General features: G+C 40.5%; 1 protein-coding gene across 1 annotated transcript in view; it reads right to left on the reverse strand.

The window, feature by feature from the left end:
- The window catches only part of TCTN1 (tectonic family member 1), a 380029-nt gene that overhangs the window by 110534 nt on the left and 255503 nt on the right, over positions 1–13992 (reverse strand). The window contains exon 11 of the mRNA XM_053701719.1: positions 884–1022. Within this exon, the coding sequence (XP_053557694.1) occupies positions 884–1022 (139 nt within the window). The remainder of the gene's footprint in view (positions 1–883; positions 1023–13992) is intronic.

Consider the following 13992-nt stretch of genomic DNA (forward strand, 5'->3'; position numbering starts at 1 on the left):
CTGTTGTCATTATGATTTAAAAAGAGTAAACACAGTTGATTGATAATAAATGGCTTCAGCCAAACACTAACCATGAGTGAAAGAAAAGTTTTTGTGTTATCATTCATATTGTCTGAAAAATGGCCAAGAAAACATAAATTCTGCCAGGGTATGTAAACTTATGAGCACAACTGTATGTATGTATAAATATATATATATATATATATATATATATATATATATATATATATATATATTGTGTACATATGTATTTATATGTATGTATGTATTTACAGACATATATATATATATATATATATATATATATAAACACCCTAAATACATTTATTTCTGAATAAATAGAACATATACTGCAATGTGAAGAACATTGCAATATGAAATATTCATATTTTCAGGTTGGGTTAGCGGACTTGAGAATACGCTATTGGTTTGTGTGCAAGTGGGATGTTAGGTCTTTTCCCCACTTTTTTTTGCTCCATTGACTTCTATGGGGGAATAGGTTATCGTGTGTGCGATATTGGAAGTTTTGGATTTTTGCGCTCATCTGGTTAGTGCACAAGCAAAAACAGGTTTTTTTCAACTCATAATACAAACGCAACCAGAGGAGCGCATAAAGCTTACTTCTAGCGCAGTTAACGCTCGAGCGGGAGTCTTAAATAACTCTTCACTTGTAATCTGGCCCTAAGTAGTAGTTTAGTGGCAAAATAACATAACTTATCTTATAGATTTCTGCAACTGAATAAGAGGTGATATGTGCCCTTGCAATATAGTGCTGTTTTCTCTCAGTATATAAGCATTTGGGGAAAATACTACTACAATGTATAACCTATGTTTGATACTTTGTAGAACAGTCCTTAGTGCCTTTCATGTAAGAGCTACTTACTGCAGTGTACAACCCGATATCATGTTATAACCAAATAACACAGCAACTCTGTTGCCTTCTTCTGTTAAACAGTTTTGGTTGGTTGAGCTTTTAAGAAGAGTTAGTTGTCCAAATCTGTCTGTACTTTGAATAATGCCTGATTTAAATCTTTGTCAAGGAGAAACAAGAGTTTAGGACCTGAATGAAAAATGAACCTGTATCTCACATTGCAACTATTCCAAAGTACAGGCCATGAAAGAAAAAACGTTGTGTGTGCTCACATATAGGATAAACACAAATTTAAGTTTAAAACGGTCATTAATCGTGCTAAAACTAGGAATTAGACAGTAAACGTCTCTTGGCTTTGTGCAAAAATTGAGCCTGTTTCACAATCAATAAAGAGGCCCAAAAATTGCTGTCATCTAGTATGTCTATCTCTTGCAGATATCATAACTACAGTGTTTAAGTTTATATCATTGCAACTACTGTATTTAAGTTATTGTTTTTGTTTGTAAGGTTTATTATTGTGATGGAAAATTCAGTAGAAATTGACAAGGATTGTTTTATTACTGTGAAGAGACACTTTCTTTTCTTTTTCACAGACTGTAACATTATGGACTCACATTGCAGCTATAATTGATACCTGTGTTTATTTCATAGATGTGTGTGATACTTTACTCTGCTCATGTCAATAATAAATAAATGTTATTAAAAAAAAAAAAAAAAAAAAACAGAATTTATGTTTACCTGATAAATTTCTTTCTCCAACGGTGTGTCCGGTCCACGGCGTCATCCTTACTTGTGGGATATTCTCTTCCCCAACAGGAAATGGCAAAGAGCCCAGCAAAGCTGGTCACATGATCCCTCCTAGGCTCCGCCTACCCCAGTCATTCGACCGACGTTAAGGAGGAATATTTGCATAGGAGAAACCATATGGTACCGTGGTGACTGTAGTTAAAGAAAATAAAATATCAGACCTGATTAAAAAAACCAGGGCGGGCCGTGGACCGGACACACCGTTGGAGAAAGAAATTTATCAGGTAAACATAAATTCTGTTTTCTCCAACATAGGTGTGTCCGGTCCACGGTGTCATCCTTACTTGTGGGAACCAATACCAAAGCTTTAGGACACGGATGAAGGGAGGGAGCAAATCAGGTCACCTAAATGGAAGGCACCACGGCTTGCAAAACCTTTCTCCCAAAAATAGCCTCAGAAGAAGCAAAAGTATCAAACTTGTAAAATTTGGTAAAAGTGTGCAGTGAAGACCAAGTCGCTGCCCTACATATCTGATCAACAGAAGCCTCGTTCTTGAAGGCCCATGTGGAAGCCACAGCCCTAGTGGAATGAGCTGTGATTCTTTCGGGAGGCTGCCGTCCGGCAGTCTCGTAAGCCAATCTGATGATGCTTTTAATCCAAAAAGAGAGAGAGGTAGAAGTTGCTTTTTGACCTCTCCTTTTACCTGAATAAACAACAAACAAGGAAGATGTTTGTCTAAAATCCTTTGTAGCATCTAAATAGAATTTTAGAGCGCGAACAACATCCAAATTGTGCAACAAACGTTCCTTCTTTGAAACTGGTTTTGGACACAGAGAAGGTACGATAATCTCCTGGTTAATGTTTTTGTTAGAAACAACTTTTGGAAGAAAACCAGGTTTAGTACGTAAAACCACCTTATCTGCATGGAACACCAGATAAGGAGGAGAACACTGCAGAGCAGATAATTCTGAGACTCTTCTAGCAGAAGAAATCGCAACTAAAAACAAAACTTTCCAAGATAATAACTTAATATCAACGGAATGTAAGGGTTCAAATGGAACCCCCTGAAGAACTGAAAGAACTAAATTGAGACTCCAAGGAGGAGTCAAAGGTTTGTAAACAGGCTTGATTCTAACCAGAGCCTGAACAAAGGCTTGAACATCTGGCACAGCTGCCAGCTTTTTGTGAAGTAATACCGACAAGGCAGAAATCTGTCCCTTCAGGGAACTTGCAGATAATCCTTTTTCCAATCCTTCTTGAAGGAAGGATAGAATCCTAGGAATCTTAACCTTGTCCCAAGGGAATCCTTTAGATTCACACCAACAGATATATTTTTTCCAAATTTTGTGGTAAATCTTTCTAGTCACAGGCTTTCTGGCCTGAACAAGAGTATCGATAACAGAATCTGAGAATCCTCGCTTCGATAAAATCAAGCGTTCAATCTCCAAGCAGTCAGCTGGAGTGAAACCAGATTCGGATGTTCGAACGGACCCTGAACAAGAAGGTCTCGTCTCAAAGGTAGCTTCCAAGGTGGAGCCGATGACATATTCACCAGATCTGCATACCAAGTCCTGCGTGGCCACGCAGGAGCTATCAAGATCACCGACGCCCTCTCCTGCTTGATCCTGGCTATCAGCCTGGGGATGAGAGGAAATGGCGGGAACACATAAGCTAGTTTGAAGGTCCAAGGTGCTACTAGTGCATCCACTAGAGCCGCCTTGGGATCCCTGGATCTGGCCCCGTAGCAAGGAACTTTGAAGTTCTGACGAGAGGCCATCAGATCCATGTCTGGAATGCCCCACAGGTGAGTGACTTGGGCAAAGATTTCCGGATGGAGTTCCCACTCCCCCGGATGCAATGTCTGCCGACTCAGAAAATCCGCTTCCCAATTTTCCACTCCTGGGATGTGGATAGCAGACAGGTGGCAGGAGTGAGACTCCGCCCAAAGAATAATTTTGGTTACTTCTTCCATCGCTAGGGAACTCCTTGTTCCCCCCTGATGGTTGATGTACGCAACAGTCGTCATGTTGTCTGATTGAAACCGTATGAACCTGGTCCTCGCAAGCTGGGGCCAGGCCTGGAGAGCATTGAATATCGCTCTCAGTTCCAGAATATTTATCGGTAGAAGAGATTCTTCCCGAGACCAAAGACCCTGAGCTTTCAGGGATCCCCAGACCGCGCCCCAGCCTATCAGACTGGCGTCGGTCGTGACAATGACCCACTCTGGTCTGTGGAACATCATCCCTTGAGACAGATTGTCCAGGGACAGCCACCAACGGAGTGAGTCTCTGGTCTTCTGATTTACTTGTATCTTCGGAGACAAGTCTGTATAGTCCCCATTCCACTGACTGAGCATGCACAGTTGTAATGGTCTTAGATGAATGCGCGCAAAAGGAACTATGTCCATCGCCGCCACCATCAACCCGATCACTTCCATGCACTGAGCTATGGAAGGAAGAGGAACGGAATGAAGTATCCGACAAGAGTCCAGAAGCTTTGTTTTTCTGGCCTCTGTTAGAAAGATCCTCATTTCTAAGGAGTCTATAATTGTTCCCAAGAAGGGAACCCTTGTTGACGGGGATAGAGAACTCTTTTCCACGTTCACTTTCCAGCCGTGAGATCTGAGAAAGGCCAGGACAATGTCCGTGTGAGCCTTTGCTTGAGGAAGGGACGACGCTTGAATCAGAATGTCGTCCAGGTAAGGTACTACTGCAATGCCCCTTGGTCTTAGCACCGCTAGAAGGGACCCTAGTACCTTTGTGAAAATCCTTGGAGCAGTGGCTAATCCGAAAGGAAGCGCCACGAACTGGTAATGTTTGTCCAGGAATGCAAACCTTAGGAACCGATGATGTTCCTTGTGGATAGGAATATGTAGATACGCATCCTTTAAATCCACCGTGGTCATGAATTGACCTTCCTGGATGGAAGGAAGGATAGTTCGAATGGTTTCCATCTTGAACGATGGGACCTTGAGAAATTTGTTTAAGATCTTGAGATCTAGGATTGGTCTGAACGTTCCCTCTTTTTTGGGAACTATGAACAGATTGGAGTAGAACCCCATCCCCTGTTCTCTTAATGGAACAGGATGAATCACTCCCATTTTTAACAGGTCTTCTACACAATGTAAGAACGCCTGTCTTTTTATGTGGTCTGAAGACAACTGCGACCTGTGGAACCTCCCCCTTGGGGGAAGTCCCTTGAATTCCAGAAGATAACCCTGGGAGACTATTTCTAGCGCCCAAGGATCCAGAACATCTCTTGCCCAAGCCTGAGCGAAGAGAGAGAGTCTGCCCCCCACCAGATCCGGTCCCGGATCGGGGGCCAATATTTCATGCTGTCTTGGTAGCAGTGGCAGGTCTCTTGGCCTGCTTTCCCTTGTTCCAGCCTTGCATTGGTCTCCAAGCTGGCTTGGCCTGAGAAGTATTACCCTCTTGCTTAGAGGACGTAGCACCTTGGGCTGGTCCGTTTTTACGAAAGGGACGAAAATTAGGTCTATTTTTTGCCTTGAAAGGCCGATCCTGAGGAAGGGCGTGGCCCTTACCCCCAGTGATATCAGAGATAATCTCTTTCAAGTCAGGACCAAACAACGTTTTCCCCTTGAAAGGAATGTTTAGTAGCTTGTTCTTGGAAGACGCATCAGCCGACCAAGATTTCAACCAAAGCGCTCTGCGCGCCACAATAGCAAACCCAGAGTTCTTAGCCGCTAACTTAGCCAATTGCAAAGAGGCGTCTAGAGTGAAAGAATTAGCCAATTTGAGAGCATTGATTCTGTCCATAATCTCCTCATAAGGAGGAGAGTCACTATCGAGCACCTTAAGCAGTTCATCAAACCAGAAATATGCGGCAGTAGTGACAGGGACAATGCATGAAATGGGTTGTAGAAGGTAACCCTGCTGAACAAACATCTTTTTAAGCAAACCTTCTAATTTTTTATCCATAGGATCTTTGAAAGCACAACTATCCTCTATGGGAATAGTGGTGCGTTTGTTTAAAGTAGAAACCGCTCCCTCGACCTTGGGGACTGACTGCCATAAGTCCTTTCTGGGGTCGACCATAGGAAACAATTTTTTAAATATGGGGGGAGGGACGAAAGGAATACCGGGCCTTTCCCATTCTTTATTAACAATGTCCGCCACCCGCTTGGGTATAGGAAAAGCTTCTGGGAGCCCCGGCACCTCTAGGAACTTGTCCATTTTACATAGTTTCTCTGGGATGACTAAATTTTCACAATCATCCAGAGTGGATAATACCTCCTTAAGCAAAATGCGGAGATGTTCCAATTTAAATTTAAATGTAATCACATCAGATTCAGCCTGCTGAGAAATGTTCCCTAAATCAGTAATTTCTCCCTCAGACAAAACCTCCCTGGCCCCCTCAGATTGGGTTAGGGGCCCTTCAGAGATATTAATATCAGCGTCGTCATGCTCTTCAGTAACTAAAACAGAGCAGCCACGCTTACGCTGACAAGGGTTCATTTTGGCTAAAATGTTTTTGACAGAATTATCCATTACAGCCGTTAATTGTTGCATAGTAAGGAGTATTGGCGCGCTAGATGTACTAGGGGCCTCCTGAGTGGGCAAGACTCGTGTAGACGAAGGAGGGAATGATGCAGTACCATGCTTACTCCCCTCACTTGAGGAATCATCTTGGGCATCATTGTCATTATCACATAAATCACATTTATTTAAATGAATAGGAATTCTGGCTTCCCCACATTCAGAACACAGTCTATCTGGTAGTTCAGACATGTTAAACAGGCATAAACTTGAACAGAAAGTACAAAAAACGTTTTAAAATAAAACCGTTACTGTCACTTTAAATTTTAAACTGAACACACTTTATTACTGCAATTGCGAAAAAACATGAAGGAATTGTTCAAAATTCACCAAATTTTCACCACAGCGTCTTAAAGCTTTGAAAATATTGCACACCAATTTTGGAAGCTTTAACCCTTAAAATAACGGAACCGGAGCCGTTTTAAGCTTTAAACCCCTTTACAGTCCCTGGTATCTGCTTTGCTGAGACCCAACCAAACCCAAAGGGGAATACGATACCAAATGACGCCTTCAGAAGTCTTTTATAAGTATCAGAGCTCCTCTCACATGCGACTGCATGCCATGCCTCTCAAAAACAAGTGCGCAACACCGGCGCGAAAATGAGACTCTGCCTATGCTTTGGGAAAGCCCCTAAAGAATAAGGTGTCTAAAACAGTGCCTGCCGATATTATTATATCAAAATACCCATATAAAATGATTCCTCAAGGCTAAATATGTGTTAATAATCAATCGATTTAGCCCAGAAAAAGTCTACAGTTTAAATAAGCCCTTGTGAAGCCCTTATTTACAATCGTAATAAACATGGCTTACCGGATCCCATAGGGAAAATGACAGCTTCCAGCATTACATCGTCTTGTTAGAATGTGTCATACCTCAAGCAGTAAGAGACTGCACACTGTTCCCCCAACTGAAGTTAATTGCTCTCAACAGTCCTGTGTGGAACAGCCATGGATTTTAGTTACGGTTGCTAAAATCATTTTCCTCATACAAACAGAATTCTTCATCTCTTTTCTGTTTCTGAGTAAATAGTACGTACCAGCACTATTTGAAAATAACAAACTCTTGATTGAATAATGAAAAACTACAGTTAAACACTAAAAAACTCTAAGCCATCTCCGTGGAGATGTTGCCTGTACAACGGCAAAGAGAATGACTGGGGTAGGCGGAGCCTAGGAGGGATCATGTGACCAGCTTTGCTGGGCTCTTTGCCATTTCCTGTTGGGGAAGAGAATATCCCACAAGTAAGGATGACGCCGTGGACCGGACACACCTATGTTGGAGAAAATAGGCCCAAAAATCCGTACTCTGCAAATTCTGCAACTCAAAAAGCTGGTTTAGTCAATTTATGATTTTGAACACAACACCTAGATTACTATAAAGGCTAACCAAGTTGCTTTGTTTGAATGTTGGAAGCAATTGTGCAGAAGATGTAGTGCAGATCACGTACAAGAGTGAGCTATAGCGCCTTGGAACCCTCACGAGTGATTAGTTTGCGCTCTATAAGTACCCGATAGATAGATAGATAGATAGATAGATAGATAGATAGATAGCTGTATCTTCTAGGATGAAAGGAGCACACAGTTTATACCAGAATCAGGAACCTGAAGAGTCACAGGAAACCAGAAGACAAAGCAAAAGGGAACAGGCAAACAGATAATCCATTAAACAGTTCCCAGAGACAGTAACAGGGCTTATAGTACAAGATAAATTACAAAACAGGGGAGCAGGCAGGTAGCAGGGTACAGATAACAAACTGGGTTCCAACCAGGGTAGTAGGAATAGGTATGCCCTTAAAACTATCTGTGCAACCTTTTGTGTTAATTCTGCAGCAAGGCTACTTCTGATATTATTATTGCATACAGTTTTATCCTTAGCGCTGGCCTCGTAGTCAGGTCCATAAATAATGCCAGCATAGACATCCTAGATGCTAACCATAGCACAACCAGCTCAACAAGGACCAGGATAACAGGAATGTCTTTGATGAAACAGGAGTAGAAGACGAGGCGCAAAAATATTCTTCACAGGCACCCAGGATTAGTCCTATAAATCATACCATTGCCACATAATTGATTGAAGTTAAGAAATTGTCTAATCATCTCATAGGGGAAACACCAGGAATTAATATAAAAGGAATCATCTAGGCTAATTTAAAAATAGCACATATGAACTTCCATTTCCAACTTTTTTATTCAGGTTACACAAAACTGTTAAAGCAGCACATGCAGAGAAAAGCAGAGACATCTACCAATATAATGCATATATCTTTGTGCTGCCCTATGCTTTGCCTTGCACAGGCTGTAACAATCTTCCCAACACTTAGAGGCTGCATATTAATATTTGTAAAGCCTTAAGCGGCACATACAAATTTATGGCTATTAAACACAGAAATAACATAATTTATATAAGATCTTACCTGATAGATTAATTTCTTTCATATTGGCAAGAGTCCATGAGCTAGTGACATATGGGATATACAGTCCTACCAGGAAGGGCAAAGTTTCCCAAACCTCAAAATGCCTATAAATACACCCCTCACCACACCCACAATTCAGTTTAACGAATAGCCAAGTAGTGGGGTGATAGAGAAAGGAGTAAAAAATATAAAAAAAGGAACTGGAAATAATTGTGTTTTATACAAAAAATCATAACCACCATAAAAAGGGTGGGTCTCATGGACTCTTGCCAATATGAAAGAAATTAATTTATCAGGTAAGTTCTTACATAAATTATGTTTTCTTTCATGTAATTGGCAAGAGTCCATGAGCTAGTGATGTATTGGATAGTAATACCCAAGATGTGGACATAACAGAAGAGTCACTAGAGAGGGAGGGATAAAAAATAATAACAGCCATTTTCCGCTGAGAAAATTAAATCCACAACCCAAAAAATAAATTTCTCATAATTGAAAAGAAAAAAACTTAAAACAACAGCAGAGGAATCAAACTGAAACAGCTGCTTTAAGAACTTTTCTACCAAAAACTGCTTCAGAAGAGGCAAATACATCAAAACGGTAGCATTTAGTAAATGTATGCAAAGAAGACCAAGTTGCTGCTTTGCAAATCTGATCAACTGAAGCTTCATTCTTAAAAGCCCACAAAGTGGAGACTAAGCTAGAAGAATGAGCTGTGATTCTCTGAGGCGGGGCCTGACCCGACTCCAAATAAGCCTTTAACCAAGATGCCAAGAAGCTTTAACCAAGATGCCAAGGAAATGGCAGAAGCTGTCTGACCTTTCCTAGAAGCAGAAAATAAAACAAATAGACTAGAAGTCTTCCTGAAATCTTTAGTAGCTTCAACATAATATTTAAAAGCTCTTACAACATCCAGAGAATGTAAGGATCTCTCCAAAGAATTCTTAGGATTAGGACACAAAGAAGGAACAACAATTTCCCTATTAATGTCGTTAGAATTCACAACCTTAGGTAGAAATTTAAATAAAGTCAGCAAAACTGCCTTATCCTGATGGAAAATCAGAAAAGGAGACTCACAAGAAAGAGCAGATAATTCGGAAACTCTTCTAGCAGAAGAGATGGCCAAAAGGAACAACACTTTCCAAGAAAGTAGTTTAATGTCCAAAGAATACATAGGCTTAAAAGGAGGAGCATGTAAAGCCTTCAAAACCAAATTAAGACTCCAAGGAGGAGAGATTGATTTAATGACAGGCTTGATACGGACCAAAGCCTGTACAAAACAGTGAATATCAGGAAGTTTAGCAATCTTTCTGTGAAATAAAACAGAAAGAGCAGAGATTTGTCCCTTCAAGGAACTTGCAGACAAACCTTTATCCAAGCCATCCTGAAGAAACTGTAAAATTCTAGAAATTATAAAAGCCAGGAGAATTTATGAGAAGAACACCATGAAATATAAGTCTTCCAAACTCAATAATAAATCTTTCTAGAGACAGATTTACGAGCCTGTAACATAGTATCAATCACCAAGTCAGAGAAACCTCTATGATTAAGTACTAAGCGCTCAATTTCCATACCTTCAAATTTAATGATTTGAGATCCTGATGGAAAAATGGCCCTTGAAACAGAAGGTCTGGTCGTAAAGGAAGTGGCCAAGGTTGGCAACTGGACATCCGGACAAGATCCGCATACCAGAACCTGTGAGGCCATGCTGGTGCTACCAGAAACACAATCGTTCCATGATGATCTTGGAGATCACTCTTGGAAGAAGAACTAGAGGCGGGAAGATATAAGCAGGTTGGTAAAACCAAGGAACTGCTAACACATCCACTGACTCCGCCTGAGGATCCCTGGACCTGGACAGGTACCTGGGAAGCTTCTTGTTTAGACGTGAAGCCATCAGATCTATTTCTGGAAGACCCCACATCTGAGCAATCTGAAAAAAAAACATCTGGATGGAGCAACCACTCCCCCGGATGTAAAGTCTGACGGCTGAGATAATCCGCTTCCCAATTGTCTACACCTGGGATATGTACCGCAGAAATTAGACAAGAGCTGGATTCCGCCCAAGCAAGTATTCAAGATACTTCTTTCATAACTAGGGGACTGTGAGTCCCACCCTGATGATTAACATATGCCACAGTTGTGATATTGTCTGTCTGAAAACAAATTAATGGTTCTCTCTTCAACAGAGGCCAAACCTGAAGAGCCCTGAAAATAGCACGGAGCTCTAAAATATTGATTGGTAACCTCACCTCTTGAGATTTCCAAACCCCTTGTGCTGTCAGAGATCTCCAGACAGCTCCCCAACCTGAAAGACTTGCATCTGTTGTGATCACGGTCCAGGTCGGACAAACAAAAGAGGCCCCTTGAACTATACGATGGTGATCTAACCACCAAGTTAGAGAGAGTCGAACATTGGGATTTAAGGATATTAATTGTGATATTTCTGTATAATCCCTGCACCATTGATTCAGCATACAAAGCTGGAGAGGTCTCATATGAAAACGAGCAAAGGGGATCGCGTCCGATGCTGCAGTCATGAGACCTAAAACTTCCATGCACATAGCTACTGAAGGGAATGACTGAGACTGAAGGTTCCGACAAGCTGAAACCAATTTTATTTGTCTCTTGTCTGTTAGAGACAGAGTCATGGACACTGAATCTATCTGGAAACCTAAAAAGGTGACCCTTGTCTGAGAAATCAAGGAACTCTTTGGTAAATTGATCCTCCAACCATGTCTTTGAAGAAACAACACTAGTTGATTCGTGTGGGATTCTGCAGAATGTAAAGACTGAGCTAGTACCAAGATATCGTCCAAATAAGGAAACACCGCAATACCCTGTTCTCTGATTACAGAGAGTAGGGCACCGAGAACCTTTGAAAAAATCCTTGGAGCTGTCGCTAGACCAAATGAAAGAGCGACAAATTGGTAATGCTTGTCTAGAAAAGAGAATCTCAGAAACCAATAGTGGTCTGGATGAATCGGAGTATGAAGATATGCATCCTGTAAGTCTATCGTGGACATATAATGTCCTTGCTGAACAAAAGGCAGAATAGTCCTTATAGTCACCATTTTGAAAGTTGGCACTCTTACAAAATGATTCAAAATTTTCAGATCCAGAACTGGCCTGAATAAATTTTCTTTCTTTGGGACAATGAAAATATTTAAATAAAACCCCTGACCCTGTTCCTGAAACGGAACTGGTATAATTACAGTTGAAAGCTCTGGATCTGAAACACACTTCAGAAATACCTGAGCCTTCACTGGATTTGCTGGGTCGTATGAGAGAAAATAATCTTCTCACAGGAGGTCTTACTCTGAATCCTATTCGATACCCTTGAGAGACAATACTCTGAATCCATTGATTTTGGACAGAATCTGCCCAAATGGCTTGGAAAAATTTTAATCTGCCCCCCACCAGCTGAGCTGGAATGAGGGCCGCACCTTCATACAGACTTGGGGGCTGGCTTTGGTTTCTTAAACGGCTTGGATTTAATCCAACTTGAAGAAGGTTTCCAATTGGAACCAGATTCTTTAAGGGAAGGATTGGCTTTCTGTTCCTTATTCTGTCGAAAAGAACGAAAACTATTAGAAGCTTTAGATTTACAATTAGATCTCTTATCCTGAGGTAAAAAACTCCCTTCCCCCCCAGTGACAGTTGAAATAATTGAATCCAACTGAGAACCAACCAAATTGTTACCTTGGAAAGAAAGATAGTAATCTAGACTTAGATACCATGTCAGCATTCCAATATTTGAGCCACAAAGCTCTACTAGCTAAAATAGCTAAAGACATAGATCTAACATCAATTTTGATGATATAAAAAATGGCATCACAGATAAAATGATTAGCATGTTGAAGCAAGCGAACAATGCTAGACAAATCAGTGTCTGTTTCCTGTTGCGCTAAGCTTTCCAACCAAAAAGTTGATGCAGCTGCAACATCAGCCATAGAAATGGCAGGCCTGAGAAGGGTCCTTAAAGGAAGTACTATCTTCCATAGGGATAGTAGTACGTTTGGCAAGAGTAGAAATAGCCCCATCAACTTTGGGGATTTTTTTCCCAATACTCCAATCTAACTGCTGGCAAAGGATACAATTTTTTAAACCTCGAAGAAGGAATAAAAGAAGTACCAGGCCTATTCCATTCCTTTGAAATCATATCAGAAATAGCATCAGGAACTGGAAAAACCTCTGGAGTAACCACAGGAGGTTTATAAACAGAACTTAAACGTTTACTAGTTTTAGTATCAAGTGGACTAGTTTCCTCAATGTCCAAAGTAATCAACACCTCTTTTAACAAAGAACGAATATACTCCATCTTAAAGAGATAAGAAGATATGTCAGTGTCAATATCTGAGGTAGGATCTTCTAAATCAGATAGATCCTCATCAGAGGAGGATAATTCAGTATGTTGTCATTCATTTGAAATTTCATCAACTTTATGAGAAGTTTTAAAAGACCTTTTAAGTTTATTAGAAGGCGGAATAGCAGACAAAGCCTTCTGAATTGCATCAGCAATAACATCTTTTATATTCACAGGGATATCATTTACATTAGATGTTGAAGGAACAACAGGCATTGTACTAGTACTGATGGATACATTCTCTGCATGTAAAAGCTTATAATGACAACTGTTACATACTACAGCTGGAGATATAATCTCCGCTAACTTACAACAGATACACTTATCTTTAGTAGAACTGTTATCAGGCAGCAGGAATCCAACAGTGGTTTCTGAGACAGGATCAGATTGAGACATCTTGCAAATGTAAGAGAAAAAACAACATATAAAGCAAAATTATCAAATTTCCTTATATGGCAGTTTCAGGAAAGGGAAAAAAATGCAAACAGAATAGCCCTCTGAGCATAGAAAAAAGCAAGGGGCATATAGGAAGTGGGGTTTAAATAAATACATTATTTGGTGCCAAGCATGACGCAAAACACAAAATGAAATTTTTGGGTGCTAACAACATCCGGAAATGAGGCAAGTCGCATCATGGCAGACGCAACCTTGTGCAAGGAAACCTGGCATCAACTAAGACGCCCCGGAAATTACGAATTTGCATCACCGAACGTACCTTTGCACCAAAAAAATTATTGCGCTAAGAATGACGCAATAAATATCAGCATTTTGCGGCCTCGCGAGCTTAATTTTGCCCGCGAAAATTAAATGAAAACAGTCAATTTCGAAGAAAAGACTATACCCCAGGTAAGAAAATTAACTTTCTAAATATGTTTTTCCGAATTTTGAAACTGATAGTCTGCAAAAGGAATTATACATAAACCTGACTCATGGCAAATATAAGTACAATATACATATATTTAGAACTTTACATTAATACATAAAGTGCCAAACCATAGCTGAGAGTGTCTTAAGTAATGAAAACATACTTATCGAAAGACA

The sequence above is a fragment of the Bombina bombina genome, chromosome 2, assembly GCF_027579735.1.
Source record: "Bombina bombina isolate aBomBom1 chromosome 2, aBomBom1.pri, whole genome shotgun sequence".
In the NCBI taxonomy this organism is placed as follows: Eukaryota; Metazoa; Chordata; class Amphibia; order Anura; family Bombinatoridae; genus Bombina; species Bombina bombina.